We start from the raw sequence: 21,727 nt of genomic DNA on the forward strand, positions 1-21,727 counted from the left end.
AACGCTTCCCTGCGAGCCTGGAGGATCGGCCGGCAGCGGGCGGTGCAGGGAAATCCGTGTGAAATCCACAGGGAGAGGCATGCGGAAGAGCCTCTTGCTCAGCGCAGCAGGGCTGTGTCTGCCACCCTCAGCCTCCCTCCATGCCCCTCTCCTCCCTTCCCGAAATCCTTCCCTCTTGAGACTCATTGCTGGTGAAATATTGGCACTGTGAGACAGGTGATGCTCTGCTCTGACAGCCTGGGTGAAGCCACAGGGTTCACAAGTGGTCTGTCAGTGCAAAGGAGCAAAGTCAGGAATGTGCAAGGGCCATCCACAGGGCTGAAAAACACCTGCCCAGCTCCAGGGCTTGCATGGGGGAGCTGCTAAACCACCAACAGCCCTGCTGAGACTCAACAAACTCATCACTGCTGTGGCAAACTGTCTCAGCCTTCTCAGTCTGACAATTTCATTCAGTCTTCCTTTTCCAGAATGGCTTTTTCCCCAGTCTTTACTGGATTTTTAGGAACCAACAGGCCTCCATCATTCTTGTCTTTCTATTTTAAAGCGTGCTTAAAAATAGGCGGAAGGGGAAACCCACGTCTCGTCTCTGGCGGGATGAGAAGCGTTACCAACCCGGCTGGGGAAATGTTCAGTCACCATGTGAGCTGGCAGGAGCAATGTGGTGGCAGCACCAACTCACATTGGTATGCCAGGAGCCCTCCCTTCCCTCTGCTCTCCATGATTAAGTCAATATTAAGGCACTGACTTGCTGCACGCTGAGCCTGTGTTAGTGAATCCTTGCCGTGCTTCACCGTCGGTGTAGGAGCCCAAATTCCAAGGGTGGGAGTGCACATCTGAGGGGTGTGTGCAGCTCACACAGTCTGCTGAAGGGCTCTGGGGGTTGTGGGGCTGCATGGAGATGTCCTCACAGTGGGGACAAAGCCCTGCAGGGAACACAGTGTCCCAAAAAATGGGCTCCCCCTGCCTGGGTTTGGGGGGCTCACTGGACCCACCAGCTGAGAAGCACTTACACTGCCCTGGGCTTGCTGACAGCTCCCCTTGGCAATTCTCCCTACAGGATGAGAGGGGGGTGCCCCTTCCAAAACCACTCTCCAAAGAGTCAGCTGGCACATGAACGGATCCAAGGTGGGTGAAAGGTGCTCAGGGCCCTCCATCCTCCTGAGGCTGAGGTAACTGCTAAAGTGTCCTGGGCTGGAGCTGCATCCCAGGGGCTTTCCTACACTGTTGGGAAAGGTGTGAATGTTGCCCAAGTGAGGGTTGGGGAAACTGTCACTGCACTGAATTGCCCAGTAACACCTTCCCAAGGAGCTGCAGAGCTTGGCACAGCCCATACCCAGAGCTTTCCCAACGCTGCCCATGGTAAACCAACATCCTTTTCCAGGATTCCCCTAGGTGTTGGCAAGGATTAATAATAGATTGCCAGTTAATTGAAGCTGACAACATCTCTATTTCATGCAAAGGATGTTATAGAGATGTATTACACCTTTTATGGATCAATAACCGAGCGCTGCTGTCACAGGCACACAAACTCCCCTGCTCACTCCAACAGATAAGACTGGAATGCTCTCCTCTTTTATTCAGTTATTAAGTGGTAACAAATCTGGCACTTCATGGCCAGACACTGAAAACCCCACCAGCTCTTGGTGTGAGTGTTTACCGTGCACATGCAGTTTTGTTGGAGGCAGCACTGCTGCTCCCTGCACTGTCCTGTGCAATCCCTTTGGCCCCTAGGGCCCTGACACTGCTCTGCAGTCACTGGAGGAGTGGGGCTGCCAGAGCCCATGCACAGCACCGAGTATTTTACATTAAGGGTTTATATTTATACTTCTTGGGAGGGGTTGGGGCCCATTCCTTCACATCAGCACTCACAGGCTGCTGAGCTGCAGCAGTTTGTCAGTAATGCCCATGAAGCAGTCAGGGTCATGCATGCCCTGATGTCACCTGCCTGTAGGACACCCCAGCTGCAACCTGTTACAGGGCCACAACAGCAGTGATAAGCAAAACCCCCTTCTGCTGGCTGCTCAGCGCTGGAGAGCAGTACAAGATCCTTGTCAGGGCTGGTGACTAGGCTAGTTGGGGTTATTTTTTTCCCTACCCTTGCACCAGGTCTTTAGAAGAACTCTGTTCTCTGGCTGCTGGGAGAAAATGCACATTCCCAGGGGCAACTGGGGGCAATTCTAGCCTGTGTGCCACCAGCCAAGGGCACTGGAGCATCCATGGGACTGCAGCTCTGTGGTGAGGGTGAAATGGGCGAATGAGATATGTTTTCCGTATTTTTATTTAAGCTGAAAATCCGAAGAGCCCAAGCTGGGACACCACATGGCACCCAATATGAATCCCCCAAAGCCAGAGTGGGGAGGTGGGGGGACCCCAAGGCTGCAGCTGTGCCAGACAGCAGCTGTAGAACAGGGGTGAGAGTTATGGCCGAGCCTGCACTGCAGACTCCCCCACCTCTTGCTGAGTCCCCTCGCCTTGCCGGGGGTATTTTTAATCAGAGCTAGCTGCTCTTTGAAGGTAGAAGGGTTTTGTGCCTTAATGTATTCTCTCCTCATTATTTTCTGTAGCAGGCAGCTCAAACACACAATTGTACTCGTCAGCTTTTTAGTTTTTACAATTATATATATATTCTAATTAAGCCCCACTGTTTGACAAAGCTTGAATTACAGTATCATAATTCACACCCAGTATATTGCCAGGCCGTCTGCAGCACTCGGAGAGAGGTGTATTCCATTTTTAGCGCCAGCCCACGGATCTCTTTGTGCAATATATATGTGTTTAGCTTCCCTGGGAATAGAGACCCTGCGACGATACGAGATTGACAGCCCGGGAGATTACAGGAGAATGCAAAGCAGGTACAAGGGCAGCAGAAAGTAATTCCAACTGCCTGACTTTTATGCAGCCACCTTAGGAGCAGTGCAGCGGGCGGGGGAGCAGGAGGAAAGCAGGAAAGAGAGTGCTGAGGTAGCCAAAAGGGTCTCCCCAGTGACCAGCCTCATCTTTTTGGCTCCAAGTTATGAAATGGGCACATGCAGGTGGTTCCCTGGGGCTATGCTGGGACCTCTGGGCAGGACGCTAGGAAAGGAGGGGTTTGGGAGCAGAGCTGTGGTGCTGGGGCTGGACTGCATCCTCAGTGGGGTTTCTGCCATCTCAGCAGAGACACAGCCCCAAAGGTCTGTGGCTGCTGTTCCACAGACACAGGTCTGCCTTGCAGCAGCTGGGGTGCCTCAGGCAGCAGCGAGGGTCCCCAGGGACCTCTCCTGGAGTGGGCAATGGCACAACACCACTGGCCAGAGCAGTGACCTCTGTCAGAACAGAGCACAGCTTTGGACTTGCCAGTGCCTCCACCACTGCTGTCCGGGCACTGGCCCCAGCCACTGCCAAATGTGTGGGAAATTCACAGCGAATTCCAAATTCTTGCTGACTGCTAAGGCCAACGCGCAGTTCCATGTGTGCAGGGAGAGCAGTGCCCCTCAGAGCTGGGGTGTCACAGACAGCCTGTGAGAGCAGTGCTGCTGGGCAGGTGGCTAAGGGCAGCTTCTGTGCAGCTGCACTGCTCTCTGCAGACAGGCCAGGCTGCCCCCTCAGCACACACCTCCTCCTCAAGGTAGCTGTGCCTTGAAAAGCAGACGTGGAACTTCCTCCAGCTCCTGGGCTGCTGCCAGGAAGCCTGGCTGCCCAGGGACATGCCCTGCACAAACAAGCTGTCGGCAGCAGGACTCTGCTGGGAAGGAAAGTGGTGGAGAAACTCAGCCCCCTGCATCCCCCCCAGCAGTGGGACCAACAGCTGATGCTGCTGGTACATCACCCCAGCCCAGGACATGACCAGTCAAGAGCAGTGGGACACATTCCCCCAGCTGGGATGACCCCTGCTCCTTGCGGGGGATGAGGGAATGCTGCTGTCCTTGCTCTCTATTCTCAGTGAAACATTTTGATTTTCAGAAGTACTAATCAAAAATCACTCTTGATTATGGCAAAAACAACCTCTGCTGAATTTTTTTTTTAATGCAATTAACAAGGGTATATGGTAATTCCAAGCAATCTCACTCTTGAGATTAAAGGAAAGCCTGCCAGGAAGCACATGAATAAAGCTTTAAGATGAGAATTTGCATAATGAAGACTTTCTCTTTGTGGAGGGACTGATGGTGGTTGTGTTTGAAAGCTATTAAGGGAAATGGCTAAAAGCCTCCACTACAGCCAAGGCACTGCTGTCCAGACCCGTGCAGGCTCCAGCACCTACACTGCCCTCGGGTCCCTGCTGGGAACCTCAGCTCCACAACAACCCCAAGGCTGCCCTGTCCTCCAGCCATGCCCTGGGACAGGGCAGGAGAGGCAGCACAGCCCTGCTACAAGCTCCGGAGTCTGCAGCTCAGGGCAATACACCTCACCTGGGCTCTAAGCCACAGGATAACCCTGCAGTTCTGTCTGCTGGGGCAGCCAGATGAGAAGCAGGTGTCTGTTGCAATTTGATTTCAAGGCTTACTAGGAATCATATAAATTATTTGGCAGCAGTACCTGATACGCAGGGGTGATGGAGCTGGTGGGGAAAACATGACCAGCAAAACCAGCCTGCATCAGGCTCCTTCCCAGCAGACATCACTGGCACCACGATGTGGAGCAGGGCCAGAAGTCCATGTTGGCGAGCAGAAGGTGAGCCCTCGCTGGGACCTGCCTGGCAGACACTGGATGCTCAAGGGATGGATGCAGTGCCCATGCACCCTGCACCATGCTGAGGGCTGCACCAAGGTCCAAACGCACCTTGTCCCCACCTGGGGTGGAAGGACAGACCTCCAGGTTACTTCCAAAACACCTAAGGAAGCAGCACCACCCTGCACACCCTGCAGGATCCCACAGCCTTGGGGAGCAGCCGGGGGCTCAGCCTGTGCTGCCACAGCCTCAGCAGGAGCTGCCAGCAGGCTCCTCTGCAGAGAGCAGACAAAAAACACAGCAGGGAGGAGCTTCTTATCTGCTGTCCTCTCGCACAGCCTTTCTCACTCCTCCACAGCAAGATTTAAGACCCCAGAGGGAAGTGCCCTTGCCTTCTCTTTCCCAACAGCTGCATCTGGTAACTGGCTTGCACAGAGCCTGCCCTATTCACCAGGGGCTGGCATGGAGGCTGCAAGGAAACCTTGAAAGCTGAGGGCCCTTACCACAGACAGACAAACACCTCTGGGTGCCAGCAGCAGCCTTGAACAGCTCCCAGGGAAAAGCAAAGCCCTGTCAAGGTCAGCAGGACCACTGCCAGGAAAGACTTTGGATGGGGGTTTCCCATGAAATGCCTTGGCCAGCAGCCGATGGCCAAGTCTGCCCCATCTCTGGCTCCCACAGCACTGTCCCCTCTCTGACCCCACACAAAACAAATGTTTCAGCAGCTCTTCCATCCCAGCATGGTCAGAGACCAGGTAGCCCTGCTCCGGCAACGCAAGATGCCAATCGAAACAGTGTTCTTCAGCATCAGCACTCAAAGCTTTCCAGGTTTTCAGGGCTCTCTGCCATCCCTGTGTGTGAAGCAGGTGATGTTTTCTAAGCAACTTTAATATGATAGCTGTTCTTTGAGGTTTGTGTCAAAGAGGGCTCAGCCATAGCACTGCCAAAAACTGCTTTTAATTAGTCCCATGTCAATTGCACCTGGAGCAAAAGGCTGAAAGGTTTAGAGCACAAATATTTAAGGTTTCTCCCCTTCTGGGGCGTGCCTGAGCCCAGCTCTGTAACTATGATGAGGATGGGGTAATGCCCAGCTTTCTGTGCCTGAGTGGGTACCAAGACATTGTGGCCAAGGACTAAGGAGGGCAGGGGGAGCTCAGCCTATCCCAGCCCTCATAGGAGCTCTGCAAATCTCTGGCCCTCCCTGGGACTGTGGGAAAATAACCCTCAATAACTTAAAGGTGATAAGAAAGGGAGCTGGTTTTCCTTTCTACTTTCTTACTGTTTGTGATTTTTTTAAGGAAGAACAGTTTATATACCTGAAGGGGAAAGGATGTGGACAGCATCATTATTTTATTCCCAGACCCCAACCACTTTGTAAGTGGCAGAGAAGAAATTAGCACTGACCCAACTGCACAAGATAGAGAATGGTTAAAGGTGACTTTTCAGTGATGGGGAGAACAACAGTATCACCCTGGGCTCAGGGTTGTCCCCACCAGATGCTGTGTGCAGGCCTCTGCTGGAGAACTGGATTAGTGCCCTGGCAGCAAGGGAAGGGGAGACGTGGGGGTGCCATGATCCCACTGCCAAGCAGACACCAGCCTGGTTTCCCCAGACAGCCACAGACTGGTGCAGCACTGCTGAGAGCCAGCCCTGTCAGGGACAGGCAGGCTGGGAGCAGGAGCAGGGTCTGAGCTGAAACCACTCAGGGGGCAGTTTGGTCACTCCCTGTGCCCAAGTGTCCTGCCTCCAGCCTTCACTCAGCCCTACCAGGCAGCGAGTGGGAAACATGGAGCTCACATGGTTCGTGATTTCTAGTGAAGGTCAAGAAACACAGCAAGGTCCTTTTCCTCATGTAATTGTGGGTGCAGGGCTGAAAACTGGGGGATGTGGAGGTTTGGACTGGGGTAGAGTTAATTTTCTTTATAGAAGCTGGTATGGGGCTGTGGTTTGGATTTGTGCTGAGAACATTGTTGACAATTTAGGGCTGTTTTCATTATCACTGAGCAGCTCTTACCCAGAGCCCAAGGCCTTTCCTGCTCCTCACCCCACCCATGAGAGGCTGGGGGTGCATAAGGAGCTGGGAGGGGACACAGCCAGGACAGCTGACCCCAACTGACCCAAGGGATATCCCACACCATATGGCACCAGCATATATAGCATATATGGCTCAGCATTTAAAGTTGAGGAGAAGGAGGAAGTGGGGCACAGCTGGAGTGATGGTTTTTGTCTTCCCAAGTCACAGTTACAGGTGATGAAGCCCTGCTGTCCTGGGGATGGCTGAGCACCTGCCTGCCATGGGAAGTGGGGAATGAATCCCTTGGTTTGCTTTACCTGTTAAACTGCCTTTATCCCAACCCACTCAATTTTATCACTTTTACCCTTCCAATTCTCTCCCCATCCCAATGTGGGGGGAGTGAGTAAATGGCTGCGTGGGGCTGAGTTACCAGCTGAGATTAAACCACAACAGCTGCTTCCGTGTCTTCCTGCCTGCTGTCCACCCAGAAAGATTACAATGTACATTCACATTAGCCATTTGATATCTGCTTGCACATTAAGTAATGACTACGAATTTGCCTACGGCCAAAAATGTCTGTTTATCAACCACACGACAAATTGTGGCATGAAAGCATTTTGTTCATAACCCAGTGCAGAACAACTGATGACAAAGTCAGTGATGCAGGAGCCCAAAGAAAACTGAAGCAGGAGATTAAATGCTTATCACCTGATTCCCGGTGGAAAAAGATTGTTCTCATCAGATAAAGATCAAGAGAAGATGCTGTAGTTAAAAGTAGGTAAATAGGGAATTACACGGTAAAAACACTCGTTCATTGCTTGGGATACGGTGCTCCTGTCATACTGTGCTATTTAAAATCAGAAGCAGAGCAGTAGTGGGAACGAGACTCAGGCAATGCTGACAGATGGAGAGGGGCTCTGGGAGAGCATGGGGGGCTCAGCCTTCTCCTCTGGCTGACGGCACCTGTCTGCCCTGTCACTGCAGCTGCACTGCGGGGCTCCTTCTGGGCACTGCTGTCCCCACCTTCCCACGGCACCTCCCCGTGCAAATGTGGGGTATTTGGGTCAGCTGGGGAGGGGTTGAGACTCCAGCCCGTGATGGTCACTGTCTACACCCTCCTCACCCATCCACACTCCCACTGTGCTCTGGGTGATTCGGCTCTGATGCTCCTGGAGCATCCCAGACCCAGGTGGTGCTGCCATGGGAAGGAGCCAGCATGGACAGACAGCAGGGTGGGGGGCTGCACCCTCCAAGGAGGAAGCAGCAGCAGAGATCTGCTGGGGATAATTTTGAGCAGGTGGTGCAGGAACTGGTGGTGATTTTCAACCACCCAGGCGGCAGCTGTGAAACCACCCCTCCTGGCTCACCCACAGCGAGGGAAGCTGTGCCACATCCCTCGGCCTTTTGCAACAGCTTGTTTTCAATAAGGTGAGTTTGGCTCTTTGCTTTCATAGAGGAGTTTGGAATAGTCTCTGAAAAGGGGAGTTTGAGGTGTGTATCCAGCTTCTGCTACTTCCCATGCCCATGCTGCATCCCCATCACCAGGGGAACAGGTGCTGTATAATGAGAGTACTCTGTGCTATTGATGGGGCATGAAATAATTTAAACATAAAACTAGGAGCTCACTGAGTTCAAAGGGAAATCCAGCAACAGGTCTGTCACTATCTCTGAACCTGCTTGTGGAGGAAATACCACCAACACTTACAAACCCATCTGTTTGTAAACTGTTGTGGCTCTGATATTTTTCTCTGTGAAAGTATCTAAATAATTCACTCAGTTAAGACCATCATTACAAAAAAGAAAGAAGGAATATGCACTCTTTTCAAATATATGTTTAACCTCACTTAAAAATGCTCTATTTTCTGCATAAGGTGAAAGACATGGTTTGGGATCTGTGGGTGTTTTTAAAAACATATAAGGACTCAAAGCTTAGTGCTTTCTTTGTGCATGGGCAAAGAGAGAATTTCAAAGGGCAAGCAAAATGCTGAGCAGCTCTCTTTTCCCAGCACCTCCTTTGCTGCAGACAACCCTGTGCCAGCCTGCAAAGCCTTCCAAGAGCAGAATGATGCTGTTCCCAGTGTCCCTCCTCCCTGTCTGAGCCACTGACTCCAAAATCTTGCCGGTATCTCTGGTTTTGTTTGCTCTGTTTTTTTACATATATATGTGGTGACAGCACCAGATCCCTACAGCAACCTGGCTACCTCCTTCCCGGATGATGCTGCTCGTGAGGTTGGGTAACTCAGGGAAGCAGAGCTCACCCTCAGCAGCAGCTTTCTGCCTGTAGCCCCAGTTCTCCTCCCTCAGTAAGTTTCCGTGTTTCCTAGACAAGGTTGAAAAGCAAAGGAGAAGGATTTTGGAGTGACTGCAAGGCAGTTTCGTAAATATGTATTAGCATTAACTTCACCCCCATGGCAGCAGCAGGCTGAGCTCTCAGGAGATCAAACCCAAAGCTGACCCCGAGCAGCTCCACTGAAATCCCTGTGAGTGCAGAGGCAGCGCTCGCCGCTCTCTTTGCCATGGCTACCGGGCTTGTATCGTATCAGGACTCTATTTTCTTCTCAAAAGCGTTGTTCCCTCAGCAGTCACGTTCCCGTGCTCGCTTCCTAAATCACAGCTAGTGACTCCAGCATCTGGATCCCCAACTTTGAAGTTTCCTTTTCAAAGTCCTTTCATGTTCTACATTTTGATGTGACTCGTTCATCTTCTCCCATCTTTCTCTATTCAAGCACTTCCACTGATTGTGAATTATATCAATCAGCTTACAAAGGAATTATTGCAAAGGTTTTCTCTTTGCCATCAGTGTTATGTAGTTTATTAAACATATGTTTTGTTATTAGAGTGGCTTCAGAAGCACCATCTAATAAAACCTCAGTTTTTCCTTTAGTTAATTGTAAAGTCAATGCCTTAAACCTCCAGGAGATATTCTTCCAAGAAGAAAACAAATCTGGGTTTAAACCAAGCAGTGTTAAAAGTTTATTCTAGTCAACTCAGGAGATCAATAGACACTTCTGTTTTATGCGCTTTAAGGGCTGAAATGTTTGCAACAGATGTAAGGAAAAGATCACGTTTTTGTAGAGGGGGAAAAACCTCCAAGAGTTAAACAGCCATTTCCAAGCACATTTATCACTAGGCTGGTAGAATAAAAAGTTTTAAAATACAAGGAGAACTATGGAAATTAATTATTTCCACAGCTACGTATTTAAATATCTAGGCATGGCACATTTAATTAATGCATATTTGTTCAAAGATCAGAGATAATTTGTAAGAAAACCAATTTGGCTTCTCCTGCTTTGTCAGATGCACTAAAGACACTATCTAAGTAAAAATTATTCTTTAAATGTATTACTTTGACTCACCGCTGATACCTGGTAATTATAACTTTAATAACACAATAATGTATTATAACAAAGATTTTTAGCAGCTTTGTGCAATGCTGCTATCTCCTTTGGTTTTGACAATAGTGCCAAACCAAGCCTTTGTCTTCTACTCCAAATAATTCCTTCTTGCAAGTTTTCTGGCATATCCATGGCCAGTGACCCTGGCAAACGATGGGGCACAGAGATGCAGGGTCACCTGGCAATGGCACCCCCTTTTCTGCCAGCTGCATCCATGGCTGCCCACTGCAAAGCAGAGTCCAGACACCTGAGAGAACATCTGGAAAAGAGATGGCTCCTTTCTGCTCTCTCCGTGCTCTCTGTTGGGCACTGTTGTGCACAGCCAGTGCAGGGGAGCTGCCTGCAGTGACTGCAGCCATCTGTGCAACAGTTATATATAGCTCATTATACTGTCTAATATTGCTTTCACATTTAAGTAATTATTGTAATTGCTGGTGGGATATTGTAGTCACACTCGAGAGGAGAGGTGATCTGTGAGACGCTGCCTGTGAAGACACGGGTGACAACACGGAGTCACTTGTCAGTGCTGAGACAGCAACTCTGGAGGACAAACCCAACTGCTCTTATCACCACTTGTAAAGTTTTTCTTCAACCTTTTCTTACACAACGAAAAGCACAAAAACTGCACGTGTGCCTTCTGCCTGGCCAGCAAGAGGAAATCTTCAAAGACACTGCCCTCAGATGTTAAATTTGCCAGCTTTGCATGAAAACACATCAATGCATTTCTGTACTGCCTTATGAGAGTGAGATCAGGAGAGGGGAGAACAAGAGCAGAAAGTTTCTTGTCTGTCTTACTGTTTTCCATAAGCATGTGGCTAACCCTGGATGACTCATAAACATGAAACGTAACTACTTTCTGGAAAAGTCACAGATCTGTGAATTTCAAACACCATGCAATGTGCTGGCATAGGGAATGCTTGCCTCTGGCTGTAGACAAGAGGCTTTGCAGGGTGTTTGGTTTTCTCCACCGCCTCAAAACACTTTAATTCTTCTGCCCCCTCCCAACACACTGGGAACATGCCAGAGTTTAGCAGCACTGGAAGATGGGTTGGTGCCCTGCAAGCAACGCCTCTTTCCAGCACTGCAGCCACAGGCAGATGGGCTGTGGGCAGAAGGAGCACAGCAGCTCGGAGACACAGACGGATGTGGCACGGCTGTGTCTGATAGCTCTGGGCACTGAAGCACACAATTATGAATGAAGGGAAATGCAGCAGAATTTGATCAAAGAGAAACCCAAATCCTTTTTTTTTTCAATTAAAAAGTGAAGTTTGTTCCTGCTTTACTGGAGAGTCACAGACAAGACACACATCAGTCTTGTGTCAATGGTGGATTTGGACCCCAGCTGCAGGAATCATGATAGGTACTGGTTTCGTTTTTTGTTATCCTTAGTTCTTGGTAATTTGTAAGTCTCCGAGCTTCCAAGAGACTGGGCTACCCACAGCCCACCTTTGGCACTGCTGGAGCAACAGTTTCAGAACAAGAAGCAAAAAAACCGACAGGGAATAGAGGCAATGAAGAAGTGAGATTTCTATTGCTGCTGTACAGAAAAAATGGCATAGAAAGCCCTGCCCGGGAAACCCACTGCCTTCCCACCACCGGTTATTTTCCCATGGGTACCAGACGAAAGCAGGGAGGCTGTGCTGATACCTGAAAAGCCTCTCCAGTGCTCAGGTGCAGAAGGGCTCCCAAGGCTCAGCCAGGGCGCTGCAAAACTGCTCCACATTTGGAAAAGAGACAGAGGGAGGAGCAGGCACCCAGCCACGGGCTGGGAGAACCAGTGCCGGAACACACCGGGGGAGGAACCCGAGGCCACGTGGAAAGGCTGTGCAGCACCCCAGCCCCTCGGCTCCGTGTGTCCCGTGGCCGCAAGGCTCTGCACGGGAGAGGTCGCAAGTGCAGAGCTCGCTTCCCCTTACACGGTGATCGCATGGAGAGGCAATTTAAGGCAGTTCAGAGAGGAGGCAAACTTAATGTTGTTCAATTACCTGTGAAGCCTCACGCTGGCAGGAATGATTTATGAATGTTTCAGTGACATTCATTTTGATACAAATACAGCCGAGGGTATTTATGAGCTGGAGACTGCAGCCCAAGAGCTCCAAAATGAAACAGAACACCATTTTTGTTTGCCCACATTGCAAACAAGACAAAATGCAAATAGCCGCAGTACTGACTACTCAGATTTGATTTTTTTTTTTTTAATCTTAAATCAGGACTTTATGCACCATCTCAGCTCAACCTGTCAAACTGATATCCACCAATTAAAAATGCAGCCGCTAACCAGGTCAGTTTAAGCAACTCTGTACCACGCTGTTACCATTCCAGGTGCACAAACAGGTAAGTACGGAATGCAAACCAACTAATTCTAGGCTGACTCATGGAATACTTAATCTATTCCAACAGCAAAACTTGCTTGGGGTTCAGGTGCTATTTGCTTTGATGCTGATACCCTCTAACCAGTCTGTGCTTGCTGGGTGCCTCCTACCTGATAGCAGATTTTGTTTAGACAAACTTTCCTGAGGCCTTTTACGTAATTGCTGTCTATTTTCTCTATATAACCCTTAGAAGGACCTTTCTTTTCAATTCAAACAAACAGCTTTCTAAGAGTACTGTTGGGTTTTTGTAAGGAAACAGAGAGTTGTGATAAGCTTTGCATTGATCTTAATTTCTTCCTCCCCACCCTCTTAAAAAAGGATATTTTTTTTCCTTCCTAGTTGCTGCTCAGCTGGGACCTATTTCTGGGTTAGACTATTCTGATCTGCAGAAATAACAGTGGGACTGAAAAAGAGTGAGAATACAACCAACAGCCTGACAAATTTGGGTCACACAGAGAATCCGCTAATCCAACAGCTCAGCGAGCAGAGAGAGACAAACCCAAACTCCTCTTGCTGTGACTCCGTGACTACCTCTGTTCAGGATTAGCAGAGCCCCAGGCTGCTCCACAGCTTTATACCTGCAGCATCGCACATTTTCAGCATGGCTGTGACACCGTCACCCGGAGGCAGACGCCGCGCTCCGAGATGCATCCGTCACCAGCAGTGTCAGCTAGCAGTGCCGGGCTCCAGCCGCCCTACCTGCGGTACCGGTGCGGGACCGGGAGCGGGCCCATGGCCAGCGGGGCTTGCGGGGGGCTGGGGGCGGGCAGAGCGCAGGGCGGGGGACAGAAAGAAGGGGGGACACAAGGATCGCCTATGGCCCGGCCCCGATGCACAGGCTGGCAGCCCGCCATCCGCTGCGGAGCCGGGGTGCTGTGCAGGGTGGGGCCGAAGGGTGCAGCCCGCTCCCCGAGGCGATCCCCCGGGCTGCATCCTCCCAGCCGGGCCCCGCTCGGGGTGCATCTCTCCGGCCCCGTGAGCCCCCCGGGGCAGGCTGCGTGCTGCCGGGGGCAGCATCCGGCCCAAGAAGCCCGCACGCATTGCTTTGGGGTCCGCAATCCCCGCATCCCCGGGCAGCATCCCGCGGGGTGACCCGCTCGGGGGCGGGGGTCCGCCGCTGGGCCGGGCGCGGCGCCGCGATCATGCGCACACCACCCGCGTCCCCCGGGCCCCTGTCCCCCCGGGCCGCCCCCTCCCGCCGCCCCGCCGGCCGCGACCGGGCCGCCCTACCTGCGCCCAGCAGCGCGGCGAAGGCCAGGAGCAGCCCCAGGAGGCGGCGGCCGGCCATGGCGCGGCGGGGCTGCGTCTGCCGCGGGCTCGGCTCCCGTCTCCGCCGGGGCGGGACGCGGCCGTGAGGGGCGGGCACTGCGCGCCACCGCCCCCCGCCCTCCGCGCCGGGCCGCGCCCCCGCCCCTGCCCCGCCGACGGGAGAGAGCGTCTGCCGGAGGTCCGCGGGGGATGGCCGAGCCGCGGCACCTGCCGGCCTCCTACTCTCGGCGAAACCGCGGCTCCGGCGCGCATCCTTCCGCCGGGAGCGAGCGGGGCTGCCGCCGGCATCAGCCCCGCATCCGCTCAGCCGGGCGGGAGATCCGCGCGGCAAACAGAGAGGGGGAGAGGCGCAGGGAAGCAGGGAGGGGTTAGGACTGCTGCTGCCGGGGGTGATGGACAGCGGGGGCCGGCAGAAGCACCCCGGGGCTGGCGGAGCCGCGTGTGCCCGCGGACAGCAGCCCGGGGCTGGGACAGCCGCGCTGCCCGCGCTGTGCTGCGATGGGGCGATGGTGCGGGCCTGGGCGCTCTGCCCTGCTCCAGGGGAAGTACAGAAGTACAGGGGAAGGAACTGCTGCAGTTTCACCCTTTAATGCCAAGTGTTTAACGTGAAGGTTACGGAGCTATAGAACTGTTGGCTGGAAGCGACCTCTGGAGGTCTCCAGCCCAAAGGCCCCCTCGGAGCGAGACCCACGGACACCGGGGTACATCAGCCACAGCCACGTCTGCAAACCTCCAGGGCTGGAAGCACCCACACCTGCCTTGAGGTGACCAATGGCCGTGCCGTCCCACTACCTTGGGAAGAAGATTCTCCTGGGTTCGGTCTGCCCCTCCCACTGGCCCTTCAGCCATCACCCCCAGCTGTGTTGGCTCTGTCATCTTAATAACTGCCCTTGAGTAGCTGTAAAGTGCCGTTAGAGCTGCCCTAGCCGCCTCCTCGCCAAGGCAAGCAAGCTACCCCTTGTGCACCGGGTCTGGAGCCTCTTCTCTATGGCTCATTTGAACGGGGGTAGGAAATTGCTAATAACACGGCAACCATCTTCTTTGTGATATTTATAGGTTGTTTTGCTACAGAAAAGGGGATGAGGATGCAGCCTATTTTTAGGAGGTATTCCTGAAGCTTTAATGGGCACTGAGAGCCTGAAGAAGTGTCTGGGTCATCTTAGTCCCATGTCACCTCACAGTAGCTGGTGCACACTGCTGTTCGTGGCTGCTCCAGCCGTGTCAGGACTGCCTTGGGTCCAGACAGCACATTTTTGTCCTTGGTGGAAACATTACCTGAAAAGATAGTAGGCAGACAGACCATGGGGGAGTTCTGTCCTCTGTAGAAGCGTCTGGGTTGAGGGATGCCTTGGGATAACAAGGGGGAGGGATGCTGTCTTTCTGACTTTCATTTATGGCCACAGAGCAAACTGCAGGCTCCACAGTGCCTTGCCTTCCGCGGGGGAGGTCTGTTAAAACCATCCTGAGTGCGATTCTGTGAGTTAGTGTAGTTGGGCACGCTCGTGTCATCGGAGCTACAGGCTCTCCTGTGCTGTGCAACTCTCTGCTACTGCAGCAACTGAGGGGACTAACACGGGGTCCCAGATATGGAGAAGCGATGCTGGAGATGCACTTCAGCTGCTATGCATGGCTGTCTGTACATTCACAAATTTGCCTCTCTCCCTATTTATACAAAGAGAAATTCAGAATTACAGTCCCGTTCGTGTCAAACTAAAGGAAACTAGCAGGACAGCATTTGTACCTTCGCAGTCTGGTTCCCCAATAACCTCTTCGTGTGCTATTTGCATTTCAATGGCTTTCCAAGCCTCCGGTAATTGTTGGGGGAGGAGGCGGGTAAAAAGGCTATTATTATATTAGCGTTGGATCAGCTTTAGCAAGCCTGAAGGCATGAGAGAGCATCGTGCAGCTGATGCAACCCGTGACAGTATATTGTTTGCCGTTCTGTGTGAGCCCGGGGTGCGCACCGATGCCTGGGAGTTGATTCATAATTACAAAGAGATGTATGAATGTAGCTTTTGAATGGGCAGGAAGGCAGCAGCAGTGCTGCGCTCCGAAGCTGGAGGGAAACGGGGCGGTACGAGCCGGGAATTCACATTGGAATCGTGCATCTGGCTACACCCCTGGCAGCCGAGGGTGCCATCCCTGTCTGGTCATGGCCAGCTGGGGCTGAGTGCGGCAGGCACAAGTTGTGTCTTTAAGGAGGCCGAGCCCAAGGCAGCTGGAAAGCCTGGGGCTCGGCCAGCAAGTGACTCAGCATCGCCTGACCTGTGCCCGGGAGCCGAGGCTATTCTTGGTTCGGGCTGTGTTTAAGGCAGCCGAGGCTTAAATGCTTCCAAACTGCACCACAGAGGATGTGTTGTGAGGCTGGAGCCTCGAACAAGGCATGTTGTCCAGGGCTGCAGTGCTGTCTGCCTGTCGGATCGCTTTCCTCCCAGCTCGATGGAGGTGTGACCTTTCCATTTTCTTCTCTTGAGCTAAATTAAAGCTGGAATCTTTAAATAGTGGAATAAACAGTCATCAGCGAAACTTTCAGTGGAAAAATAGACTCACTCTCCGTTATATTTTAACAGGTGTCATGCTCAACTCTTCTTGCTGCCATTGAAAATCTGCTCCCTGGGCTTGGCATGCTTTTTTCTAACTGAGCAAAAATATGGGAAGGAGAAACGCTGATTGTGAAAGGTAATGCTGGATCACACAAAATTCTTATTTAGAATCTTTTTGTTCCTAAATCCATTCAAATAATTTAGCAGGCTCAGAACATGTAATCTGTTAGATCTCAGAGCCCCTCACAGGCACTAATCAATTACCCTCGGTAAGTGATGGACACATAAAAAGCATCAATTTAGCTGCTACTGAAGTGCTGCTGTTTTAAAAGCAGAACAAGCTGTCATGTAGCAATGCACAGCCTTGCCACACAGTTATCTGGGATGGAAAATGAAAATACACGATTTAAAGTGAGCAATTTCAGAGGCTGAACTACGTTTCTACCTTCGTCTGTCTCCTGCCCGAGGTATTGCTCTATAGCACTATTTTCAAATACAATTATTTTTTAAGTAAAAAATTTGCTAACTTGGGGGGAGCTTTTAAATTCTTTTATGAAGCTAGAATGCATCTGGTCAAATTTTTCTAGATGCCTTGTTTTCTAAAGTCTTGATTAAAGTTATGATCCAAGTGGTTCCTTTAAAAAAAAAAAAAAAGGCAAGCAGTAGTATGAGATGACAGCTCCAGGCAGCCCTCAGCCTGCACCACCCAGCAGCCCGCGGCTGCAGGACTCGAGGATATTCCCGGCCTCTTCAGTCACAGCTGCATCCCCGCCGAGAAAGAAGGAAGGAGTAGGTTTTCCTGGGCACTGGGCTGGCGGGTGGCCATCCTGCTGGCTCTGGTCCTGCGCCAGTCTGACATCCAGCAGACTTCTCCCCAGCAGTGCCAGCAGCCGAGCGGAGGGCAGCGGCTCGGGGCCATCGGGACCCTGTTCCCCCAGCCTGCGGCGTTCTGTGCTGGCTGCAGCGACAGCCTGCTGGGAGTCACGGCTGAGTAAAGCTCCCTGTAAACAGCCTTACCTGCTCCTCGCTGCCTGCCAAGTGCCGAGCGCTACTCGCTATAACCCTCTGCCCAGAGAGCCTCCGGTCTGTTTCCTTGCAGAACCGATGCATTGGGGAATATTTGTACAAGCTAATTTTGAGTCTGTCAGTTCTCTGCCAACACTAGCTGTCTAGACTCCTGCTATAATCAAAGGTGAGAGGTAAAGTTCCTAATTACAGTGAATCACACCCTAAAAGATGCCTTGTCTGTATGGAGAGCACGGGCACCTTACATAGGTGATTAAAATGGGTCTGAATGTTCCCTGTTGTGTGCTGGGTCTGCCGGGTGACTGCAAACAAATGCCTCACCTTGTGTAAATCAAATGCTTCAGCCGCACTCTTAAAGGAGAAATGTTAGTAGTACTCAGATGGAAATTAACTGGAGAGTGCATTTATTTTTGGCCAGTCCCCTGGGAACACCTGCCAAGCATTTCCTCTCATTTCAAACCTGGCTGTTCCTGCTGAGAAAGTCTGATGGAGATTCAAGTCTGGGTCAAGGTGAGTGCCTGGCTCTTCATCAGCTCTCTGTGCCATTTAAAAGGGAAAGAGGAAGCTAAGCAGCAGCCTGGGTGTGAGGAGTGGTGTACTCCTGCAGGAGCACACAGGAATGAGAACAGGTCTGCTTGGGTATGGTTTATGTACCGATGAAATGCACCTGCTGGTCCCCAAGCATCTGTGTACAGTTTTAGAATAAAAATATTGAATCATAAATTAAGTAGAGAAAATTAATTCTGGCCTCATTCACTGCAGGATGACAGCCAATTGCTTAAACCAAGGGGTTTGTGTGCCTGTTTGAAACCAGAGTGGGCAGCACAAGCTGTGGTCCCTGTGTGAAAGGTCTCAGAGAGTCATTAAAGCTGCTGCATGGACAGGCTCAAGCATCAGTGATGGGGACTTGGGTCAATTCACATCTCTTGCAAATGCCTTAGGAACTCATATTTGTTCTTGGGATTCCTGAAAAGCAGACAAACCTGGTGTTTTCTGTGTTTTCTTTTTTTTCTTTTAAATTTCCACTAGGGACAGAAATTGCTGGCTGAGAATCTGAGGCCTGAACCCAAAAAAAACATGTCTCAAGAAGCAGTGTAACTGCTCTGGCCAAGGTTTTTGTTTTTTCTTAGCCTACTCCAGAAGTCTGCAGAATCCAAAAGGGGCTACAGAGTGTAAGGTGACGTTCAGTGGATCAATGAACAGCTGTAAAAAAGCTTTTCTGCCTTTCCCAGCAGTTAATAACTTCACTGCACAGAACTTAGTTTTTCAGAAAGACCTCATGTGATTTTTGGCTGACTGAGGTGAGGACTGGTGAGGAATGTTCATAGTTACAAATGGGGAGAATTTTTTTTTTTTACGGGAAAGAACCCCAAACCCTCAGACAAACAAGCTTGCTTTCACCAAAGTCTTTGTTCCTGTTGCTGAGAGTGTGCAGTATTACCTGTGGTAATAAAACAGTGCATAAAGCAGCCTTATTTGGACAGAGAAGTGTGGAAATTGGAGTGCAGAACAGGTAGTGTCAGGGCAACCAAGGTGTCTGTGTGGGATTTTTTCCCTCAGACTGGACAGGGGTGATTTATATGCCTGGCTTGGTATAATGGCAAGGAGCAGGTACAATTCAGGGCTGACACTGCTTGGCAGAAAAGTGTGTTTGTTGCCAAATTCTGGATGCTGGCACTTGCAGAAGAGAGATGAGTCTGTCGTCTTGGCTCCTAAACCTAGAGGAGACTTAGCACAGCTAAATTATACATGTCCCTTGGGAAGGCTTTTGAGGCCAAAACCACTAGAAAAACCCAGACTCTTTCGTCTAAATACAGTCCTAGGAAATTACTATAGTCTCAATCTAATATGTACTCTGCCTTGGACAACGTTATCCCTCTTTTGTAAATAAGGGTTTGCTTGTTTGCTCATCCTTCTACCTGTAATGGAAAAGTTCCATTGAGCATAACAAAAGTTATGTACAAAAAAGGAAACCAATATTTCTAAAACCCAAGGAGTTTGGGATTATTCTTAAGTTATTGCATGTGGGTTGTTCATTTGGGTTTTCTTTAACCACACCACAGAATTTTGTAATTGGGCAGTGATTTTATATCAAATATCTTACAGGTTCAAAACCCTACTGAAAAGCACTCATGTGTCAGGTTCTTTCTCTGTGACTGTTCTGTAAATGCAAGGAAGTTAAGAACCCCAAGTGCTGGAGAGGGGAAATTCTTGTCAGACCAATGCCCAGATGTTCTCTTGCTGGTACCATTCCTCACCACAGGCTGGTGACCTCTACCACGTTAGCTGGATGGATAAGAATTTGATGTTTTTAACTTGGTATTTTGGGGATAATTTTCTTTTTATCAAATGCTGGGGATGAATATTAAATGCTGTTTCATGTGTCTTAAAACTAGGAAAAATTGATAACATTCATGCCCTTTTCCCATGGCTTCTGTTGTGCTTGAGCTGGTCTCCACCATACAGAGTCTGTGACCTGACTCTTGCTCGTGGCCCTCATGGTGGCAGGAGGGGAAGGGGTCACTCAACCTGCTCTTGAAAGAAGTTATCTGCTGTTGTTTCTACTGCTGATGCTGTAGAGTGGATCTCCAGGTGCAGCAAAACTCCAGGGCTAGCAAAAAGCAGAGCTGGTGGGTGTTTAACTGTTGACTTAATGAGCAGAGAAAAATCTGACACTATTTTGACATATGCCTGAAGTGATGCTGTCTTACACTCGTGCGCCTTTGAATTTTGTTCCTATCTTCATTTTAACTCTTTTCCTTCTTACTGTTGCTGTTACCAGAATGCTTTCCTTCTCCCCTTCCCTCCCCCTATATTCCTTAAGATCGTCACGATTTTGGGGGAAATTAGCAGCCTTGTTCTGTCCGGTCCTGGTCTGCACCTGAGCAGGATGCTTGCAGCAGAAACAAACCAGCTGAGATGCAAAAAGCCAACGCTCTCCAGCAGAGCAGGCTGACACGTCAGGCAGCCCTCCAGCTGCTGGGAGGTGATTGCAAAATATAAACCCTGCTGTAGTGCAGAAGAGAATCAACTCCTCGCCAGCACAAGCCTTGGCAGAAAGCACGTGAGTGCACAGATGTATTCAGGTCTAAAGCATTGCCACTGAAGTTTTGTCCTCTGCTTGTCAGTCCAGGTGCTCTGGGCAGGCTTAGAAAGGAATGGTGCTAAACATCTTGCAATCAAAACAGACTCTTATTGCTGGATCACGATATAACAACCAGCTTTCATGCCCAGACAGAATTCCCACTGATGTCAAAGGTTTTATTTCCACTGAGAAATTGGTAAGCGCTGCGGATTTTGGAATATTATCAACATTAAAACAACAGTCTGGACTGTGTTTTCCCTGCTGTTGTCATGTGAAACACTTAGGGGTGACTATAAGTGTACGTCTCTGTTACTCTTTCATTTTGTTCATTTGATGGCAGAATTGCTGTCTGCTCAGTTAATTAATTTCTCCTGCTGTGCTTGGGTCTTTCACACAACACTGGGGAAAAATAGGTCTTCAAGAGTGAGACAATGTAGCACAAACCCACAAAAGTTGTTAGAGGTTCCCGGGGGAGGTGAGAGGTTTGGAAAGCTGGATTTATTGTTTAAACATGGTTTTCCCGTAGAACAAAAGTGTGTGTGACACTGCAGAGTCAGTGGTCAGAGCAGCTGAGTGGCAGGAGTTTGCCTGACCTGCTTGGAAACCTGTTATGAAATTCTGTGATAATTCACTATAAACAAGTTCATAAGTGATGGGGAAGCTGTTTCTCTCCCATTCAAAGCTGTCAGACCTTTTTATCGCTGGGATGAGATTTGTGCTGTCTCCTGCAGCTCCCCTCTGGGAGCTCCACTGGCTTCTTGGGCTCCATTCATTCCTGCCATGGTCAGGCTGTGAGCTGTTCCTCACAGGTGAATAGCACTGATGATAATTAAGTTTTCATTCCCGCATCTTGAGCCAACTGCAGAAGTGTAAATATTGTTACTGCTGTTTTACAGGTGAGGGGAAGACGTGTGGGGAGGAATGTGATTAGTCTGGAGAGCTCAGCCCCGTGCTCTCGCTGTGAACTGAGCAGCTTGCACTGAGGGTGAGACCTGAGAGAGGCTGGAGAAAAAGACCCCCTGTGTTATTGTTGCTCTGTGACAGGCTGAGGGGCCCCAAAATCATAGAATGGTTTGGATTGGAAGGGACCTTTTAAAGGTCATCTAGTTCAACTCAAACATCAGGTCGTTCAGAGCCCAGTCTACCCTGATGTTGAATGTTTCCAGGGATGGGGCATTTGCCACCTCTCTGGGCAATCTGTGCCAGTGTTTTACTGCCCTCCTTGTAAAAAAACTTTCCTTGCATTTAGTTGAAATCAACCCTTTTAGTTAAAAGCATTACCCCATGTCCTATCAAAACAGCCCCCAGTAAAATATTTGTCCCCATCTTTCTTGTAGCCCCCTTAGGTACTGGAAGGTGCTCTAAGGTCTCCCTGGATC

General features: G+C 50.4%; 1 protein-coding gene and 1 long non-coding RNA gene across 3 annotated transcripts in view; one reads left to right on the forward strand and one right to left on the reverse strand.

The window, feature by feature from the left end:
- The window catches only part of CD99L2 (CD99 molecule like 2), a 28,889-nt gene extending 15,075 nt beyond the window's left edge, over positions 1–13,814 (reverse strand). The window contains exon 1 of the mRNA XM_085060318.1: positions 13,656–13,814. Within this exon, the coding sequence (XP_084916444.1) occupies positions 13,656–13,713 (58 nt within the window). The 5' untranslated portion in view covers positions 13,714–13,814. The remainder of the gene's footprint in view (positions 1–13,655) is intronic.
- Positions 13,815–13,886: 72 nt separating this feature from the next.
- On the forward strand, positions 13,887–20,645 carry LOC146437395 (uncharacterized). Of its 2 annotated transcripts, XR_014852202.1 has the most exons (5): positions 13,887–16,139; positions 16,265–16,373; positions 17,337–17,429; positions 17,682–17,773; positions 18,293–20,645. It is a non-coding gene; the product is annotated as an uncharacterized LOC146437395 (long non-coding RNA). The 2 variants fall into 2 exon arrangements; XR_014852201.1 differs by having other exon boundaries at positions 13,887–16,373.
- The last annotated feature ends 1,082 nt before the right edge of the window (positions 20,646–21,727 follow it).

Source organism: Lichenostomus cassidix, chromosome 4A, assembly GCF_008360975.1.
Source record: "Lichenostomus cassidix isolate B80296 chromosome 4A, HeHo_3.0, whole genome shotgun sequence".
NCBI classification, from domain to species: domain Eukaryota; kingdom Metazoa; phylum Chordata; class Aves; order Passeriformes; family Meliphagidae; genus Lichenostomus; species Lichenostomus cassidix.